The following is a 20543-nucleotide window of genomic DNA, read 5'->3' as shown; positions in this document are numbered from 1 at the left end:
AGGGTCAGCAACATGCAGAATTATTTTTGAACTTAGTAACAATAATAGTTATGATTTTTATTGTAAATAACTACTTGACATTAGGAAGTATTTTTATAGATATGATTAAATACGTGTGTGTGTGTGTATATATATATATATAAAACATACACATATATATACAAGTATGTTACAGAAGTACATTTATTTTTTACAAAATCAGACTGAGATGAAATTGTCATCTGGGTTTAGCTTTTGTAGCATTAGGAGCTGTTCTCATCCTATGGGTCTCAACCCAGTGAATGACCCTTTCACAGTGGTTACCTGAGACCCTTAGAAAACACAGATATTTACATAACAATCCATAGCAGTAGCAAAATTACAGTTATGAAGTAGCATATATAGTGATTATAGCATTCTAGTGAATGTCATGCTAAAAAAAAAATCAAGTAAGTGACATTGGACCTAAATCTAGTAACTGCCAGCCTATCACCAAGAAACCCAGATAATACATTATAATATTCCACTTACCATGAGGTGCAAACCAACAGCAAGAGGGTAGAATATTGTCAGGCTTAAGAAATAGTGACTTTATTAGAATCTCCTATCACAAGAATTAATAAATAAACACTGATCCTGTAGCTCACACTTCTATTTGTAAGAAGAGTTTTACTAAATTAAATGTAATTACATCATTTCTGCTCTTTCCCCCTCCCATGCCTGACCTTCCCCTCCCTCCCAAATTCATGGCTTCTTCTTTAGCCATTGTTGTTACATATACATCAATCCACATACAATGCATCCTGCTGAGTCTCTTCACTGTTGCCTCCATGTTATTGTGTCTAGGGCTGAGCACTCGGCATTAGACTGTCTTTAAAAAATGTCTGTACTTGGTTCCGTGTCCTAATACGGAAATTTACAGATTTATGTCAAAGGAAGAACTCACAGACAAAGCTGCATGATAGCCTCTTTATAATAATAAAACTAAGAAATTGTGGGGTCAGGGGTAGAGCTCAAGAGTAAGAGCCCAGGTTCAACCCTTACCACCGAAACTAATCTGTCACCTTATTCAAACAATAACTTTCTCAGAGTCAAACGAAACAGCCAGTATCGGAGAAAGTCTTCCACTAAAACCACAAGCTTCCAACTCTGGCAGTGGTTTCATTATTTTTTTTAAAGATTTATGTGTTATGTACACAGTGTTCTGCCTGCATTCACACCTGCACACCAGAAGAGGGCGCCAGATCTCATTATAGATGGCTGTGAGCCACCATGTGGTTGCTGGGAATTGAACTCAGGACCTCTGCAAGAGCAGCCAGCGCTCTTAGCCTCTGAGCCATCTCTCCAGCCCTTGGCAGTGATTTTAATGAAACAGAAAACCAAGTACACTTCACTTACCCTCTCACACCAATCAATTACCAGCTTTGTGGGCAGCAGCTCTTAGCCACTGAATACTGTTAACTAGTAGAATGACGATGACCGCTTGAGCAACCATCAAATCTCTATAGCAGCTCTCTCCACAAGAATTCTCTGTGATTGTGGAACATTTTTAAAAAATTGTTTGTTTGAGACAGGGTCTCTTTATATAGCCCAGGCTGTGCTAGAACTCGCTCTGTAGCCCAGGCCGGCCTTGAACTCAGAGAGCCACCTGCCTCTGCCTCCCACATGCTTGGATTAAAGGCGTGCGCCACCACCATGCCCAACATTGTGGAACATTTTTCAGATTCTGTGTTTCCAAATTAAAAATTAGCCTGAAGCCACATGTGGGTATTCGGACACTTGAAATATTGCTGCATGACTTAGGGAAAAAAAATCTGAACTTCATTTAATTTCAATTCATATACACAGTCACGTTTGTCTAGTGCCCACCATTAGGACAGTGCAGCTATGGAGTACCTTAAAAAAGAAACACACACACACACAGGTTTTACTTAGTAGCTAACATTTATTAAAAATGGAAGATTACAGACAGCATGAGTAAGACTGCCTTTTTCATTAAACAAGCTTAATTAGTCTACCTTTGACTAATAGATGAACATAATTACTAAGAAAACATTCTGAGGATAAGTCTATGCCAATCTGTGAAACTTAAAAAAAAAAATTCCAAAGCAGAAAAGAACCATAGACGTCCCTCTAGTGGTAAGAAATAACATTGTTGATCAAAAAACAAAAATCAAACTAAAAACCTACACACACACACAAACAAAAACAAAAATCAAATCAGAATGGCACCTGAATCTACACATACAACTGATCATAGACATTTCTTTTCTGGAAACTTAACTTTAAAAGGTTCTACAGCAATACATAAAGAAAATACATCGTTTTTGTCAACAACAACAAAAATCGACCTAATTTTCACTTATGGTGTGAATTATAATCTCTCTAGAAATCTGATCTCTTCAGAAAAAAATGTTTTACTCATGACTTTTGGGAGACTGAGACTCTCACAAAACAAATTTGTAAAGTCCAATCAAACTGCCACAACCATAAGGACAGTTGTCTGTTAGTGGTAAATGCTCAGGAATGGAACTTTGAGAGGAGCTGATCCGGAGTATACAGTAGTAATAGCAGTGGGGTTTTGAAAAGAGAGAATTAAGATGGAATGATTACCATAATTCTTAAAGACCAAAATGACTCCTTTCATTCTGATATTGGGTTCAAAAGACAATTCTGCCACATAGCCAGCTTCAGTTATAATCATACATATTCGTTTAGACATAACAGCTAAAATATTTTCATGTGTGAGAAGGAACTCAACATAGAAACCAACTGCACTCCCTCCTCACATAGCTTTGAGAAAAACAACCAGGTTTTATATACACTGTAGTAGGTACAGAATGTACAGGAGACTGTCATATATACAAAAGTGCATTAATAGAATATATTTTGCAGGAATACAGGAAAAAGTCCTGGTTAACAACCTGATACTTTACAGTATTTAAGACTACTTGCAGATTCTCTGAACCAGTCACCTTCCTACTACTTTGGTTATGATATTGATGCTACATAACTAATTTTTGAAAAGTGGGGGAGCCCCACAATTTGCAACTCTTAACCATCTGTGAAATGCTTTACATGTGCTTGTGTTTATTGTTATATTGTTATTTTTGGCAACAGTCCTATTAAATTGCTAACACAAAGATTTATGAATAATAATTTTTATCTAAACTAGCGTACTCAAACATGAAATTAATTTCACCCACTACAGGAAGAGACACTACCAGCTCCATTCTCTAAAAGCCTCGAAATCTCAATGTAAACCTAAAAGGTCAGCTTCAGTTTAAGAACAAACAACTTTACAGAACAAGCCACGGCTGTTCTTCTGAACAATTCAGCATCTTAAGTGTGTACTTATCACCTGTACACATTAACTCTACAATTACCTTGACATAGTCAAAACAGATATGTATTAATTAAGCAATTCTTCCCTTTTCCACCCCATACATCACCACAAAAAAAGAACACATATCTCCACAGGTTCCATTCACCACAAAGACGTAACAGAAGAAACCCGACAATAAAGAAAAACTACTATATCCTGAAATCAGCGAAGACCACACTGGTTTCTCTGAGTTTGGCATCAATGTCAAATTAAAATGCAATTTGCCATTGTCTGGTCTAGGTTAAAACATCAATAACCTCAATTCAAAAAATAATTGGATAGGGAGCTGTAAACAAATTTAGTATTTAAGAAATGGAAATTAAATCATAGTGAGCCAATTTGGACCTTGAGCTACGCCATGCAACTGCCTTACTCTTAATATCCAGTATAAGAAATGTCAGACTTCCCGCTAAGCCTCACAGAGGATGGAAATTATTTTTCAGAGACCAAATTTAAATATTCCAAGGATTGTGTTCCAAATACTACTCTGACAGAAATGCCTAGCTAAAAATACCCGAGAGGTCTTACACATTTAATAATGTTCAGTTTTAAGATAAAATTTATTCCACTTTATTAAGTTTAAAACTACTGCAAAGTTACCATACTAGATTTTTACTCAAATATTTATTTCCTAAAAGTCCCTTTCAAGACGCAATTTACCTCTCACTTAAATATGTTGAATGTCAACGAATTCAACATCCACACTACTATTGAACACAAAAGAACTATACTATCAGCTAAGTCAAACTGACTTCACCCTCCATCAATTCCAAAGAAGAATTCTTAAAGACAGAGCGCTAAGAGGTAATTTGTTAAAAAGGAGAGAGGACAGGGTGACCTGATGAATATACAGAGGAACTCAATGAATCCCTAACATTAAAAGAAGAAACACCTTGCTCTAAAATCTTGGTTCTAGAAGAGTTTTTGTCTAGACCCTAAAAATTCTTTCATGATATATGTTAGCTAGTTTAAAAAGGTACACTCCCCAGACATGTCTGCATCCCAAAACCCAGAGAAGCTAAGGGGAAAGCATCAAGAGTTCCAGAGCAGCCTGGACAACATAGCAAGTTCAAGGCTAGCCTGACGTATATAGGGAGACCTGTCTCAGAAAGAAAAAGTATCCTGGCCTCAGACATTTTTCTCCCGTGGAAAAAAACAATACATTAATTAAAACTTTACGTAAATGCAAGGCTCTTCAATAATCCTGTGGATCAAAACTAGTTTTATGCAATCGTGTCTAAGATCTGAAGGTTTTTTTTTATCTCATTTGATACTCTATGACTACTACTATTGGTAAGTTTTGCTTACTAATATCCAAACACCATGAGCATTACATGAACCAAATTATAACATTCTGATATTTGAGTTTGGAAAAGCCTGATATTGATGAAAATGTCAAAGTTCACCACCTTTAAGGCACATGAGGCTACAGAGAAGCCATGAAAAAAAAAGTCTGCTACGAGAACCCAAAACAAACAAGACTACTATAGAGTTTATGTAGTAACATTTTTGGCTTAAATATGAAGATATACAATAAATTTTACAATTTTTAAAGCTCATCAGAATCTGGATACCTTTATACAATAATTTCTTATAATTTTTCTTTTTGAGGGAATTTACCACTTTTAAAAAGCTAAAAAATGAGATGTCTATGCACACTATGGGTCATTATTTGATAAGTCAGCTTTTGGGATTTAATTCAGCAATATCTAACTTACCCACAAAACAGAGGAACTCAATAAAGCTGCCACTATCTACCAAAGAATGACGAAAAAGTTTCATTTTACTCTATGTTCTTGGTAAGACAGAATAAACCAGCCCGTTACAACCTACTACATTCTAGAACACCGCCTTCCTTTAATCATTTGCAAAACTGTATAAAAATACATGCCATTTGGCTTAACTCACTGCTTGCACTTTTAAAAGCAGTAATAAGGACTGACATGATCTTCCAAGATCTCTAATAAAGTCTGGATAAATCTGTAAAAGAGGAGACTTATTCACTCCACCGTCAGCTTTGTACAGAAGATAACCAACATTGGAGCAAATTCGAGACTTCTCATTCATTCACCTATTTATCCATACATATTTATAATCTACTTTGATCATATTTAACTACCATCTTTTGCCCCCACCCCGTTCCTTTTTTACTAGATCCTTTCCCCTTCCCAAATAGTGTCCCCTTCTAATTTCTTAATTTGCATTTTATTAAATCTAGATTTCACATGTAAAAAAAACCCACAATGTTTGTCTTTCTGAGTCTGCCTTACTTTGTTTAACGTGACGATCTCCATCTAGTTCTATCCGTTTTCTTGCAAATGACATAATTGCAGTCTTCTTTATGGCTAAATACAACTATGCTCTGCGTATGTGTCACATTTTCTTTATTCATCTGCCGATAAGAATCTATTTATTGGTTATTGGTAACAATACTGCGAGAAACATGGAAATAGAAGTATTCCTGCCATATGCTTAGTTCATTTATTTTGAGCACACTCAGGAATGGTACAGCTGGATAATTTAGTTCCACTTGTAATTTTTTTAAAAAAAGAACTTCCATATTGACTTCCACTGACTGGTACAGCAGTTCTGTATTCTCACCAGCAGCATATACAGATTCCTTCCTCCCTCCCCCCACCCCGGCCTCTACTCTCACCAGTATTTGCTTTTGGTTTCCTGGATGATAGCTGTTCTGACTGGAATGAGATAGACTCTCATCAGTTTGGATTTGCATTTCCCTGATTTGCCTTTTAATTAACTGATTATGTAGGCTTTCCATTGAAAATGAAAGAAGAGATCCTGACTTGAATTTGTTTTAAATATACCCTACAGAGATAGCAGATTTAATAAATTACCACCCATTCCAACAATTCTCTCTCAGTTAGCCACATGAAACGTCCTGACAGATAACAGCCTTTTGTGATATAGCTTCTATTTTGGAAGGAAAGAGAAAGACTTTAATCTCTATCTCTTAAATCATAAACAAGTCCAAGAGTTCCACTTTTTGCTTTTAAATGAAAGTAGTATTTTCAATCTCCTCCAAATAGAGTTTATATTCTGGTTCTAATGTATAGAGTGAATAGACTCACATAAAATTTTATGACATATTTCTATAAATATGCAAACTTTTATAGACATTAAAAATCTGCCAATGGCACTTTGGTAAACTTATTCAATAGTGACTTAAGTTAAATCTAAGTTAAGAGGACTACATGATTCTTGGGAGGATAGAGAAATTGGTCTTAAAATTATAACCTGAACCAGCTTTGCATTTTCCTCAAATCAACAGTTGGCAACTGTGTGACGGATAAATGCTGCTCTGCATCTCAGGGTTACCCATCTTCCTTAGAGGACAGGAAGAGCACGCAGAAACTCCTCCGTGCGATTTTGCTACTAAGGGAAGGCAGCCAGTTTAGATGCATTTGCTTCTCTTCTCTGTTCTATTTCTGTGCTTGGAAGGGAAAACAGAGCACACGTTTCCTCAATTATTCTAGGGTCTGACCCTGAGACCTCTTCGGTCTCTCTAAACTAGACTGGAGCACCGAAGGAGACGGGAGGAAAATCACAACTCTTCCTCGAGCTGAAAGCACACAGCCATCCTTTCACTTGAGGAGGCCGGAGCACAGAGCTCAGCAATGCTGCAAAGCACGAGTCTTTCCTCTCAGTTTCAATTCGTTAGCCTTCAAGGAAGCAAAATAAAACTTTTAAAGGTATACAAAATTTCAGTAGCACTATGCAGCCCAGGCTGGCTTTGAACTTGTTATCCCAGCTCAGCTTCCTGAATGCTTGGATTAAAAGTGTGTTCTAACACACCAGGATTAAATCTTCACCTTTAATTTATTCAAATTTAAGCCCTTATACCAACTGAAAATGAAGGAAATTTAAGTTGTCAATCTTTTTGAAGAACTAAACTTAAATACTGTTGAGAGCCTATCAACCTCTGAACTCTGCAGTCTTTTCGAAACATGGATTACACAATCAGCTTGCCTTCCAAATGCTGTCATAAAAATGAAAGTCAGAAAGCAAGTCACCTGTCAGTCTCTGTTTCCATCTTCTCTAGCCCATGTGAATGCCCTAACACATGTGGGAAAGGAATCAGACTATTTCTAAGTTCATGATCATGAATTCTTTGAAAACATTAAAGAAACTCCATGATTTCACATTTAGACTTAGAGTCCTATCAGGAACCCACAAAGGTGCTTTCTATACTCCACTCACAGCGCTTTCTGAAGGTTGGTAGAACTCTAAGTGGTTTCGCAGATAAGGAACATTAGCCTGTTCACATGCCTGCAAGCTGGCAAATGAAATGTATAACGTTGGAGATGTTCTGCATAAAAATCTGGGTGTTTTCTGATAGATAAATGATCCAGTTTGCAGATTATCTGACAGCCTAAAATGTAAGGATGCAATGGGAAAGTTTGATATGCTACCACTGTTTAGTTGGAATCTCCATTTGAAAATTAATCAATAAGGCATTAAGTCTAAAATTTTGCTAGTGTAGCCATTATTCTCTCAGTAGTTATTACTTGCAGAAGTGATTCTCACTTGACATAAAGTATAGAAAGACAAAAAAAAACCACATATAACTGAAAAAGATTAGGGCCTTTGCTTATACCTTTGTATTAATAATTAATGAAATCAGAACTAAACCTAATGAAGGCACTATTGTAAACAGCAATGCATGACTTATGCGCACCCTCACCTAAAGGAGATTTGCCCCTAGGAACTGATAATTATATTATGGCCCTCTTGAAAAATTAAACTAAGAAATGTTATCATTAAGAAGGGAACTGAATTACAGATGTTACACATAGTAACAAACTACCTGTCATCTATACATTGACATCCCCAAAATTGCAAATGTACTAGTCTTTGAAAAGCCCACTTAATCACCACAAAGTTAAAATAGTTAAGACATTTACCAGTGGTTCTTAAATCAGAATGTGCATGAGAATAATCTGGCATTGGTTAAAACACAGTGCTGCCCCAAATCCACACAGTCTATGGGTCTGGAATGGGGCTCAAATGCAATTCTAACATCTTTTCGGGTGATGCTGAAGCTGCAGGTACTGGGACTGCCCTCTGCTAACCACTGGCCTAAATGATTAATGGTACATCAGCACAACCCTAACCAAACTTCTGGTCAAGATGCATGTAAGCCAATGAGAACAGAACAATGCTAAGAAGACTGCTGATAGATTTACCCTATTACATTAAAACATCAACATCTGCTTCGTGGTCTTCCTCAGTCACTTTCAAGGACAGCACCTCTTCATTGAGGAAGAGCCCACTGAGCCTCTCCTTCCGAGCCTGCCTCTGCTCCTTCAGCTGCCTCTTGCGGAAGGCCTTCTGCTGTAGCTTTCGCTGCTTGGATCGCTTCTGTCAAAGTGAAAAGTACAAAGTCAGTAAGGTGTAGTAGACACTGTTGTATGCAGCCCAGGGTTATGTGACTCAAATTCTCTATTTTCCACATTTTAGGAGCTGCTCAAGTTTCTCTGCAGAGTGATTCTTATACCAACAAGTAATTCACCAGCTTAGATGTAAAAAAAAAGATTCTATTTTTATTGCATCTGACTAGTGATTCTTGTGGCTAGCAAGGGCTGATTCTTTATTGTTTGAGCTAGCTATGGACAACAAAATACTGTCAAGAATTTATATTTTTAAAATTCAATTAGGGTAAAAAAGCATCATCACAGCAAAAACAAAATGTTAGAGTACAATACTGGATATAAAATGCAGAAAACATTGTCCAAATCCCTAATATTTACGTTTTCAAGGTACACTTTACCCCAGAATACTAAAAATCTCCCAATGGCTACGAAGGAATCATGCTTTCCTAATATCAGGCAAATGCTATCTTAAAAGCCTGTTAGGAAACCTGAATCCTCATCACTGGTAAACTAATACCAAAAAAAGAATAACCACGTATTCAGTGAAATCCCTTGGTAACCACCAAAGATGGCTGTTTCTTCTACCTTGACAAAAACAAGCAAAACAAAACGGGAAGGAATCACTGTGTATCTTCTGATCACTGGATTTCCAAAGAGTTAAAGAGATTCTCTCATCTTTAAATGGGCTCTACTCTGTGCCACTGCAAAGAACCATACATATGCCCACGCTGAGCCACATACATAACCATTCCATATGTACTTCTACTTTCTTTTACAAGTGCCCAACAGTAAGTTTCAACAATAAAAGAATAGAACTAGATTACAGAAAGTGTTACTTTTTACTTAGTCAAGGAACAGTTAAGGTTAAAACATCAAGAAAATACACACACACACACACATGCATAACCAAACACACACCGAAGGCATACACGACAATTTTAGAAGCTAATAAATGGCAACATTAGCAACATAGTGAGATTCACTCAGTAGTGAGTTACAATCTTGAGAATAAGCTGTTATTTTAATATTTCTAGTATTTCTTACTGAAAGACTGAAGGCGGCATGGTAGTGGGTGAAGAGTATCTGAAAGCACTCAAGCTTTCTTCAACAGTGGAGCACTCTGCTTGTTCAATCAAAACCAAGACCCACAGGCATCCAGAGAGTGGAGCAATTTTTAGTTTGCAAGAGATGGAAGCGAAAGCGTCCTAATGCTAACACTGAAAGGTAAAGTTTTGTATTGAATAGACATTTTACTTTTGAATCCCGAATCCGCTCTGCTGCACTTGCAGACAGGTTGCTGTCGCTGTGTGCTCGACTCATGTTGGCACTGGAGTTTGAAGCAGAGTTTCCAACACTGGACCCACTGCTGCTTGCAGAACTGACCATGCTGGCACTGCTGCTGCTGGCGCTGGCACTGGCACCGCTCACGCCACTGGTGCTTGCACAGCTAAAGTTGCTTCTCTTCCAGGCCTCCCTTGTAGGCCGCTGACGAGGGCTATGCTCCTTGATATAGTTTCTGACCTTAGGACACATGGACAAGCACTGGTAAGTATTGCACCTTGATATTCCACCCTCAAGATGCTGGAGGGAAAATCCTCACAGTGTGTTCAATCTGAATGATGCTCAGATGCATAAAAGAGGTAGAATAGAAGCTAATAAGAAACACCCAAATATAGAAATGAATACCAAGTCAGGTGTATTAGTTCTAGCACTAGGTGTATCTAGTTCTCTAGGCTGAGGCAGGAGGGTTGCAACTAGTTCTGCAGAGCCTGAGCTTAATACTGCATTCTAAGCCAGTCTGGACTATAGAAAGGAACTGTTTCAAAACAATACTCAAGAGAGGGGCAGGAACAGCATGAAGGAAAGGAAGAGAAGGGAAGGGAAGGGAGGGGAGGAGAGGGGAGGGGAGGGGAGGGGAGGGGAGGGGAGGGGAGGGGAGGGGAGGGGAGGGAAGGGAAGGGAAGGGAAGGGAAGGGAAGAGAGGAAGGATGACCACAAAACCAGCAGGGGTCAAAACTCCAGCAAACACATAGACCTATATTTTAAAAATATAAAAATTACTTAGCAAATTCTATTGGCCTTTAGAATTTGAATTTTGAGAAAAGAACACTGAAAGAGAAACAACAAAATCAAACAAACGTGGTTACACTAAAAATGAGGTAAGCATATTAATGATTCCGTTTCTGACTTGTGTGCATTTCCCCCTAAATTTTGCGAGGGGGACAATGACACCCAGTTTTAAATGCAACACATCAACTTACCACACTAAAGAAACTAGCAGAAACGGGGAAAGATATTTCGTTTTGAGAAATGAGAATTTTCAAATGCCAAATGTAAGACACCAGAAGCAGAGAATTAAAAGCCTTTCTATTAAAGCATGTACCAGAGAAAAGGTGCAGCAAAACTGTTATTTGGAAGGGATCGTAAACGTACAGAGTAAAACACTGGAGGAAAAGTTCCTCAGATGTCACTCTGCACAGGCTGTTATTCCACAAGGCCACTCAAATCCCTCGGCACGCATGTCTGGCCACATAAAACTCTCCTTAAGTAGGGACTTGGAGGTTTCAGTTTTTGTTTTGGCTTTGAGACATTCAGGATCTCAGGTATTCCAGGCTGGCCTTCAAGTCTTTAACAAATCAAAGATGACCCTGAACTTCTGTCCTCCTAACTCTACATCCCAAGTGCTATGATTACAGGCGTGTGCTGCTACTCCAGGTCATTTTTTCCCTTCTTCTTTGCAGTCCTGGGGACTGAATTCAGGGCTTTGTACATGTTATCCTCTAGCCCTGAGCTCCAACTCTTAGCTCAGCACCAGTGCTTCCTAATGTTACATCTCACAGCAGTGATTTTAGTCTTGATAATGACGAGTATGCACATGATTACATAGGCCTACACTTCATAACATGGTGGCATCTTCAGTAGATAAACAATGTACATTTACTTTTCATACCTGCTTCAGTTTTTCATCTGTGAGACAGTTAAGTTCAATAATGAACTCACTGTCAGTAGGGGAGATCTGAGCAGAAGGATCAATGATCTTAATAATATCAAGTTGCTCCCGAAGGCCCATCTCAGTACTGACTTTACGGCTCAGATACTCAATATATTCCACCTATGTGAAGAAAAATAACAACAAACAATATCAGTGTGAATAACTGACTTTTACTATGTGAATTATAACATGATTTAGACATTAGAAGAATTATTTTGCCCAAGGCTCCAGTGAAGCACCAACCACTGTCTGAATAGGAAAGCTGATCATTTCTTATGATCGTTGCTAAGATGTCCTGATTTCACTTGCTTCCTAGAAAAAGTTAAAACTCAATTTCAGACTTCACACAATTTGGGGGCTACAAAGAGGTAAATAAAGGAGGCTTCACATCTGCTCTCCACGTAAGCTTTATTCCACATACACTTTGAATGAAGAATGCCAACATGTTTACCTGCTCGTCATTTGTCATCGCACTCCAAGCAAGTTCATCGAGATTCCGATGCTTGTTCTTCTTTTTAGGAAGCAGGCAAGGTGAACTGGGGATACTGGGTATGACGTCAGAAAGTACATCACTTCCACTGGCAATGTCACTGCCTGGTAACTTTAGAAAAGTAAGAAGTACAGGGGTTAAAGAAAGTAGAAATTGAAAACTGCATTTTAAATATGGCAACACATTTTATGCATCAATTAAAGTTATTTTGGTCAGCCGTGGTTGGTTACATATGCAGGCAATCCCCATACTCAGGAAGTAGAGAGTGGACGATCAGTGGTCTAAGGACAGTCAGAGCTCAATAGCCAGCCTCAGGTCACCCTAAGGTATAGAAGATCATGTGTCAAAAACAAAATAAAATTTACTTCAATATATGACTAAGGCAAATATACAATCAGGATTTTATACAAAAGGACCAACATCAGGATATTCTCTTTGAAGATATCCCATGAAAATGTACTTTCCAAAACGCATAAATCATAAATATAAATTACAAAAATGCTAATCTATGTTTCAATATCCACTAAGCTTTTTACTTTATAGCCACAATATTATCAGAGCCCTAAAACCTGAGTAAGAAGTACTGATCTCCATCACAGGAGACCTGAGTGCTCTGCCAACAACTGGCTCTATTAAACACACATAATTCCACAAATTTTTCTCCTCAAGAGCACCGGAGCAATATAAGAACAACTAAAGTAACTTAAAATATGCTATTGATATAAAGGAAAAACTCAAGAATGGAAATACTAGAAAACAAAATAAGAAAATAGAAAACAATGTGTAGAGAAAGGATAAAAACTAAACCCAAAAACACAGAAAAATCAAATCAAATCCATTTAAAGAAAGACAAGTATCAAGAATATATTGCCTCTAAAAAGAGTGGATTAAATAGCTTCATTAAGATACACTTGATAAACAAAAACTACACAGCATATAATTTGATATATTTGAACATGCACCCACGAAACCAAAACATGTCACATCAAATATCCTCTAAAATTAGTTAATTTAATGCACTATTTTTAAAATACTAATTAAAATAAAATAGGTATTTTTTCCTTTCTTAGCAAATTTCAAAGAATATTTTCATGATTACAAGCTACATCAACTTTTATTGGTTTTTTTAGTACCCAGAATTTGCAACTACATTTGACTCTGAATGATTTCTAGGCTTTGAATTTTCAAACAGGACAAAACTTTAGCACTAAAAACTATTGCTTTCATATGTATTTAAGATGCTAATACATACACGGCACTATAATGGGTATAGGGGATTCAACAAAGTGAAATCATGTTCGATATATTAAAATTTTATACACCACGGTACCATCCACTTACAAATGCAAAAGGCACACAAGGTGGATGTAAAAACAGACAGACAGATCCTTGGGGCTCACTGGCCAGTCAGCCTAGGTTAAGGTCAATTAGAGAAATTAGAGACGGTATCTCAAAAGATGTGGATGATATTCCTGAGATTGACCTCTAAACTCTGCATGCTCTCACTCTCTCTCACTGCCCCCCCCCACAACTAAAAATACCTATACTTGGGCTGGAGAGACGACTCGGTGATTAAAAGTACTTTTTGCTCTTGAGAGGACCCCGATTCCCAACACACACATGGTGGTTCACAACCATCTGGAACGCCAGCTCCAGACATCAGGCATGCAAATGATACCCAGACTTACATGCACACAAAACACTCATAGAAACATAAACTAAATAAAGCTAAACAAATAGAAAAACTTCAACTTTCAAAATTTAGTAAACTTTTCTTTGAATCTTTGGAGACTATCTCTTCAGGGTCAGACTATATGATAAGCACTTAAATTCACATCTTTGGTTTTGTCTGGTGTGGGAGATGAGGAGATATAAAAAAGTTATAAATAATAGTTTTGTCATTTTTTTAGGGAGAATTTAAAACACCCTAAAACACAAAACCTAGTTCCATTGCTCACCAGAAGTAAGATCTTGTATAACTTATTTATTTAATGGCTGATTTTCTTTGAGAAAAGATCTCACACTGTATGTCAGGCCATGTGGAACTCTCAATATGTAGACTAGGCTGCCTTGTTCCTCCCGCTTCAGCCTCCCAATACTGCAATTACAGGGATCTGGCATCATACTTTGAGTCAGTCTTCAACCATGGTTTCTGAGACCACTAAAAAGGTAGTAAAAGTCCTTATAGAATGTGCCCTATGTTGCCAAAGTGGTGTTTAACGACTTCAGAGGGACAGAAAAAGACATTTGGGAAAGAAAAATAATTTAGTAAAACCACAGATGGCAAAAACACAGGGTAAGGGGAAAAAACCCGACATAAAGAAAAAAAGAAGCCAGGTGTGGTGTAGCGCACCTCTAATCCCAGCACACAGGAGGCAGAGGCAGGAGGATCTCTGTGAGTTTGTAGCCAGTCTAGTCTATATAGTGAGCTCTCTAGGACAGTCGGGGCTATGTAGAGAGACTCTGTCTTGAAATGAATAAAAAATGTTATTTTAAAAAAGAAGGAAGGAAAATTATTACTGAGGATCGGAACAACGGAAGAACTAGAAACACTCCCATGCCATGCCGGAGCGGATGGACACAAAACATTTTCTAAGCGACAGTATCTTGATGAAACAAAACAGGATGAAGAACGATTGGAACGAAACATGAAGCCTTTGCTGTGATCATGCCTATCCTCTAACAAGCAACAACAGGAAAAACAGATGACTATAAAAGTTTAGAAGACAAACGATAATGTATAAATCATTTAGAAACCTTCATTGCTCTCTGCTTACTGGCTACTGATGCTAGTAGCTGCCCTGAGAGTCTGCTTCCAGGAATTACCCACCACAAGGGAGTCCACCCTCAAAGTAGAAAAATAAAGCCTTCCTTAAGAAAAAAGAGCTGTTTGGTAACTGGCTGGTTAGCAAGCAATCCAATATTCAGACCAGAGGAAAATAGTTCACAACCATAGAACCCACACAGGATGGTACACTCAAAGACTTCAAATATTAATCATTCTAACTCAACACACTTATTCTAACAAATAAAGGGGGAAATGGTATCCAATGAGACTTGAAGAACTAGTGACTAAATCCAAAGTAGGACACAAATTCACTGTATTCACACAAGCCAGGCAATCTGGACTTCAGTAGGAACTAAGAAGATGGTGCAGTGTGGGATATGGGTAACGGGAAAATGGTAGGTGTGCAAGTATACTCTCAATAGACAACGGTCATTATTCACCATACTGTAAGATATGTCACAAAGGCTCGTGGACTTTTTCCATGGGAAGGCGATTTTTGGAAGTGATATCACTGATCGAGGACTCAGCATCTCAGATAATGGGTTACTATAAAATAATAAAGTCATTCAAGTGGAAATGTCAAATAGTCAATTGAACATACGGGACTAGAGTAGCAGCTGTATAGCAGAATTAATTGTATGGGCGCTTGTGTATTTATTAGGCCAGGAATTTCCCACTTTATATCTGATAAAGTATTTCAGAATAAAAATGCTTAATGAGTCCTATCCTATATTTTATAGACCATATTCAGTATATTTACACCATCCATATTCAGTATATTTATGCCATAATCTGTAGCCGTGACACATGGAGAGAATTAAATCAAACCTCTGTCATATTTTCTGTAAGTTTCAGCAGAATTCTGTAAGTAACCTCATTTCTCTAGCCGCTGATGTGTAATTTCAGGTAACCCCTCTAGGATTAAAGTAGGACAGAAGAATCACTTGCTCATCGCATCCTCTAAGCTCTCCTGCTCAACAACAGAAATGGTTTCTTAAATGCAACTTTCCAAAGAATCTGTGAATCATACATATTAACTACTGTATCCCCAAAACATTTACTCAGAAGTTTAAATAGATGGAGCTTTTAACCACAAGAGCTAATATAATTTTTAAACTCTAAAACAATAATTTTCAGTAAATTCTAATATAATTTGTAAGCACAGTCTTGTATAATTTCCTGAATATTATTTTGAGATCTCACAAAGATTAGGAAGCATTTTAAACTTCTCATCATAGTTCAATGTTAAATGTCCATGAGCACGGAGTACCTATACTCCAGTGTAAGGAGTAGAAAAAAAGTCAATGAAATGATTCCTAATGATATTCTGCTATAGTCATAGATCAGAGCCCATCCCAATCTTCATAGAGGCTTTATCTAGCAAGTGATGAGAGCAGATGCAGAGATCCACAGCCAAGTATTAGGTGGAGCTTGAGGAGCCCTGTGGAAAACGGAAGGATTGAAGGAGTCAGAGTGCAGTTCGGTGTTCTTGTGAGACTCCTAACAGTGGGAACGGTGACTGTCTGACTCTTTTGCCTGCTTTTAGGACTCTTTTCCTCCTACTAGTTTGCTTCTCCGGTCTTAATGAGGGCATGTGCGTAAACTTATTGCAACATGTTATGGCATGTTCAGTTGATGTCCCCAGAAAGCCTGCTTTTTCCTGAAGGGAAACAGGAACAGTGGATCTGATGGAGAGAGGAGATAGGGGAAGGGGAACTGGGAGGAGTGGAGGGAGGGGAAACAGGAGGCAGGATGTAAGGTGTGAGAGAAGAATGCACTCTGGCTGGACAGATGACTTGGCAACTTGCTGCTCTTGCAAGTGGATCTCTGGAAAAAGAAGAGCAGCTGCTCTCAAAGGCAAGATTTTAATCTTTGGATGAGGTAGCATCTTAGCATGTGCATTGGCACCGAGTCACTTTACTGACAATTTCCTTTGTTTGCAATCCTTCAATTATTAAATTAATAAGTAAATTAGGAATCACTCCTCTTTTGGAGAATAGTTTATAATATTTTCTCATTTAACATATAAAACCTTCCACGATCTACATTAACACCTATACAATTATATAATATCCCTGGTATTAGATAGGCTACAACAACTTATGAAAGTGCTGACCTTATTTACATTTGCTTATTTATTTGTTTGTATTATTTTTGGAGATAGCGTCTCACTAAGTATTCCTAGTTGGTATGGAACTCACTGCATAGACGAAACTGATCTTGAACTCGCAGAGATCCACTTGCCTGGGCATTCCAAGTGCTGGCATTAAATACATACGCCACCACACCTGAGTTTTTCTAAGAGGCCCATATTTCTCTGATTCTAATCCTAACAGACTGTGAATCCTGCTTGGATAAGGAATCGGATAAAAGGCAAGCCACTTGGCACTCTACGACATTTTCTTTAGTAGATTATTAAAGTGGGAAGACCCACCCTAAATGTGGGTGGCAATTCAGATAAAAGAAAGATTTAAAAGATAGAAGAAAGAAGCTCTCTCTTTGCCTGCTTGACTTCACTTTTCCTAGCAACTTCATCTATTCTGTTGCTACTGCTGCTTATTAATCATTTCTTATACTTCGTTGTGCAAGGAGGAGGCTACTTATGGTCTCACTATATACCCTAGGCTGGCTTCCAACTGCCTCAGTCTCATGAGCGATGGGGTTGTAGGCATGTATCACCATACACTTCAACACTGGATGAGCTGGGTAGGGCAAATAAGCAAGAAGAAAAAAGACTAGGAGGAAAGAAAGACAACTATTCACTGATAGCATGAACTTAAATATGGAAAACCCAAATGAATCCACACAGGAGGAAACTACAGAGCTAACAAACAAGTTCAGCGCTAGTTACGAAAATCTGCATTAAAAAGACTGAATTGTATATTGCTTTATATATACAGTGAGAAATCTACAATTGAAATTATGAAAAGGACACTTCCAAAAGCAAAATAAAGGATTTTTTTAAAACAAATTTAACCAAAAAAGTTTAAGATTTGAATACTGAGAACTGTAAGGCATCACTGAAAGAATTAAATAAAAACAATACCACTTTCATGAATTGGAATGTTGAAATTAAGACAGCAATCCTCCTCACAGGCTTAATTCAATCTGTACTAAAATTTCAACTGCTCTATTTTGTAGAAATAAAAAACTGATCCTAAAATTTGTGTGGGATTACAAGAGACCCCCAAAATCCAAATGATCTTAATAAAGAGGAAAAACAGTTTGGGGCTGTGCGAGTTATCTGGCGGCCACGGAGGCAGCGGCTGTAGCACACAGCGGCTTCTGGTCGCCACCGGAGAAGAAGCTCCCCTGTGGAGTGGGGCACAGCCGAGGCTCAGTGCCAACCCAGGGGAGAGTTAAGCACCCTGGGCTTAGGCAATGATGCTAGGAGTTCGAGCGCGCCGCGTCATAACTGGAGCCTGTGGCGAGCCTTCCCAGGGCCTGCCTTTGCTCAGGCGACGAAGGCAGCGGTGACGAAGGCTGCGGCAGCGAAGGCGGCGGCAGCTGCGGGGACAAAGGCGCTCCTGGAGGCAGTGGTGGCAACGCCAAAAGAAACGGAGGAAGAAGCTGCGGAGGCGCTCAGTATCCTGAAGCCCTGTCCCCCGCAGGACGAGGCATGCACGGAGCCTGCGACTGTGGCTCTAGGGTCTCTTCCCCGCCAGCCTTCCCCGCTTCTGTTGCCTGCACCCCGAAAAGTTCGACCTCCGCCACTGCATGGAACTCACGGCCAACACTCTGCTACTGAAGGCTCGTCAAGAAAAGGATTTTAGCAGCCTTTGTGACAAGCAGCCAATAGGAAGACTTCTTTTCAGACAATTCTGTGATACAAAACCAGATCTAAAGAGATGCATTGAATTCTTGGATGCAGTGGCAGAGTAGGAAGTTACCACTGAAGAGGAGCAAAGAGAGTTTGGGGCTAGCCATCTTAAATAGATTCTTTTTTTTTTTTTGAAAATATCACATATACTGTTTGCTTTCTTAGCATACATTAGTCATACATATTAAGGAATTTCATTGAGACATTTCCACATAAGCACACTGGACTGGCTGGTTTTATGTCAACTTGACACAGGTTAGAGACATCAGAGAGGAGAAAGCCTCTGTAAGATCCAACTATATGCAGCCTGTAGGGTATTTTTTAAATAGATTCTTCAAAGAGAAGTCAGAAGTTCCCTTACCACAGATACCTCCAGCTCTTGCGAAAACCTGTAAATGGAATCTGAAACAGAATTCCTCCCCTAAAAATGTTTTCCAGAAATATGCTGGAATTGTCTATGCCTATTTGAGGGAAACACCATTTGAAGAATACCAAGACAGTGCGTACTTCTGTCGATTTTTACAATGGAAATGGTAGAAAGGCAGCCAGTAACAAAGAACACGTTCAGACATTACAGAGTACTAGGAAAAGGCGGGTTTGGAGAGTCCCTTTATCATTTGTATGTAGGAGGCCTACTGATATCTTTTAGTTGATTTTTGTATCCTGCCACATTACTGAACGTGTTTATCAGCTCTGAAACTGAGAAGTTTCTAAAAGCAAAGGACACAGTCACTAAGACAAAAACAGCAGCTTACAGAATGGGGAAATCTTCACTAACCCCACATCAAACAGAGGGCTGATCTCCAAAATAAATAAAGAACTCAAGAAATTAAACCTCAAATTACCGAATAATCCAATCAAAAAATGGGGTACAGATCTAAACAGAGAATTCTTAACAGAAGAATTGCAGATGGCCGAAAGATACTTAAGGAATTGCTCAACATCAGAGAAATTAGCCATCAGGGAAACGCAAATTAAAACGACTCTGTGATACTCTGTGATCGTACACCAGTCAGAATGGCTAAGATAAAAGGCACCAATGATAGCTTATACTAGAGAGGATGCAGAGTAAAGGGAACACTCCTCCATTGCTGGTGGAGTGCAAACGTATACAGCTACTTTGGACATCAGTGTTGCGGTTTGTCAGAAAATTGAGACTCAATCTACCTCAAGACCCAGCAATACCACTCTTGGGCATATACCCAATGGATACTCACTCATACCACAAGGAAATTTGCTCAACTGTGTTCATAGCAGCATTATTCCTAATAGCCAGAACCTGGAAATGACATTGGTGCCCCTCAACTGAAGAAGAGATAAAGTGGAGTACTACTCAGTAGTAAAAAAAAAAAAAACCAGTGACATCTTGAAATTTGCATGCAAATGAATGGAACTAGGAAAATAAAACATCCCGAGTGAGGTAACTCAGACTCAGATAGACAAACATGGTATGTACTCATTCATAAGATTAGACATAAAGCAAAGGCAAACCAGCCTACAGTCCAAGATCCCAGAGAAACTAGGTAACAAGGAGAACCCTAAGAGAGACATACATAGATCCCCCTGGGAAGGGGAAACAGACAAGATCTTCTGAAAACATTGAGAGGGAAGGTGGAAGGAGACAGGGAGGGGGAAAGGGGAAGGAGGAGGAGAACATGAAGGAACGGGATGCTCAAGAAGGGAGAAGGACAGAGAGCGA

General features: G+C 38.6%; 1 protein-coding gene across 1 annotated transcript in view; it reads right to left on the bottom strand.

Annotated features, from left to right (window-relative positions):
- Positions 1 to 5831: 5831 nt before the first annotated feature.
- Positions 5832 to 20543, bottom strand: part of Fam199x (family with sequence similarity 199, X-linked) — a 28176-nt gene continuing 13464 nt past the window's right edge. The window contains exons 3-6 of the mRNA XM_075956756.1: positions 12198 to 12347; positions 11705 to 11866; positions 10009 to 10275; positions 5832 to 8743 (exon numbers count right to left, since the gene is read on the bottom strand). Coding sequence (XP_075812871.1) covers positions 8573 to 8743; positions 10009 to 10275; positions 11705 to 11866; positions 12198 to 12347 — 750 coding nt within the window. The 3' untranslated portion in view covers positions 5832 to 8572. The remainder of the gene's footprint in view (positions 8744 to 10008; positions 10276 to 11704; positions 11867 to 12197; positions 12348 to 20543) is intronic.

Source organism: Microtus pennsylvanicus, chromosome X (genome assembly GCF_037038515.1).
Source record: "Microtus pennsylvanicus isolate mMicPen1 chromosome X, mMicPen1.hap1, whole genome shotgun sequence".
Classification (NCBI taxonomy): Eukaryota; Metazoa; Chordata; class Mammalia; order Rodentia; family Cricetidae; genus Microtus; species Microtus pennsylvanicus.
Note: the sequence above shows the minus strand (reverse complement) of the source record. Positions and strands in the feature narration are given on the sequence as shown.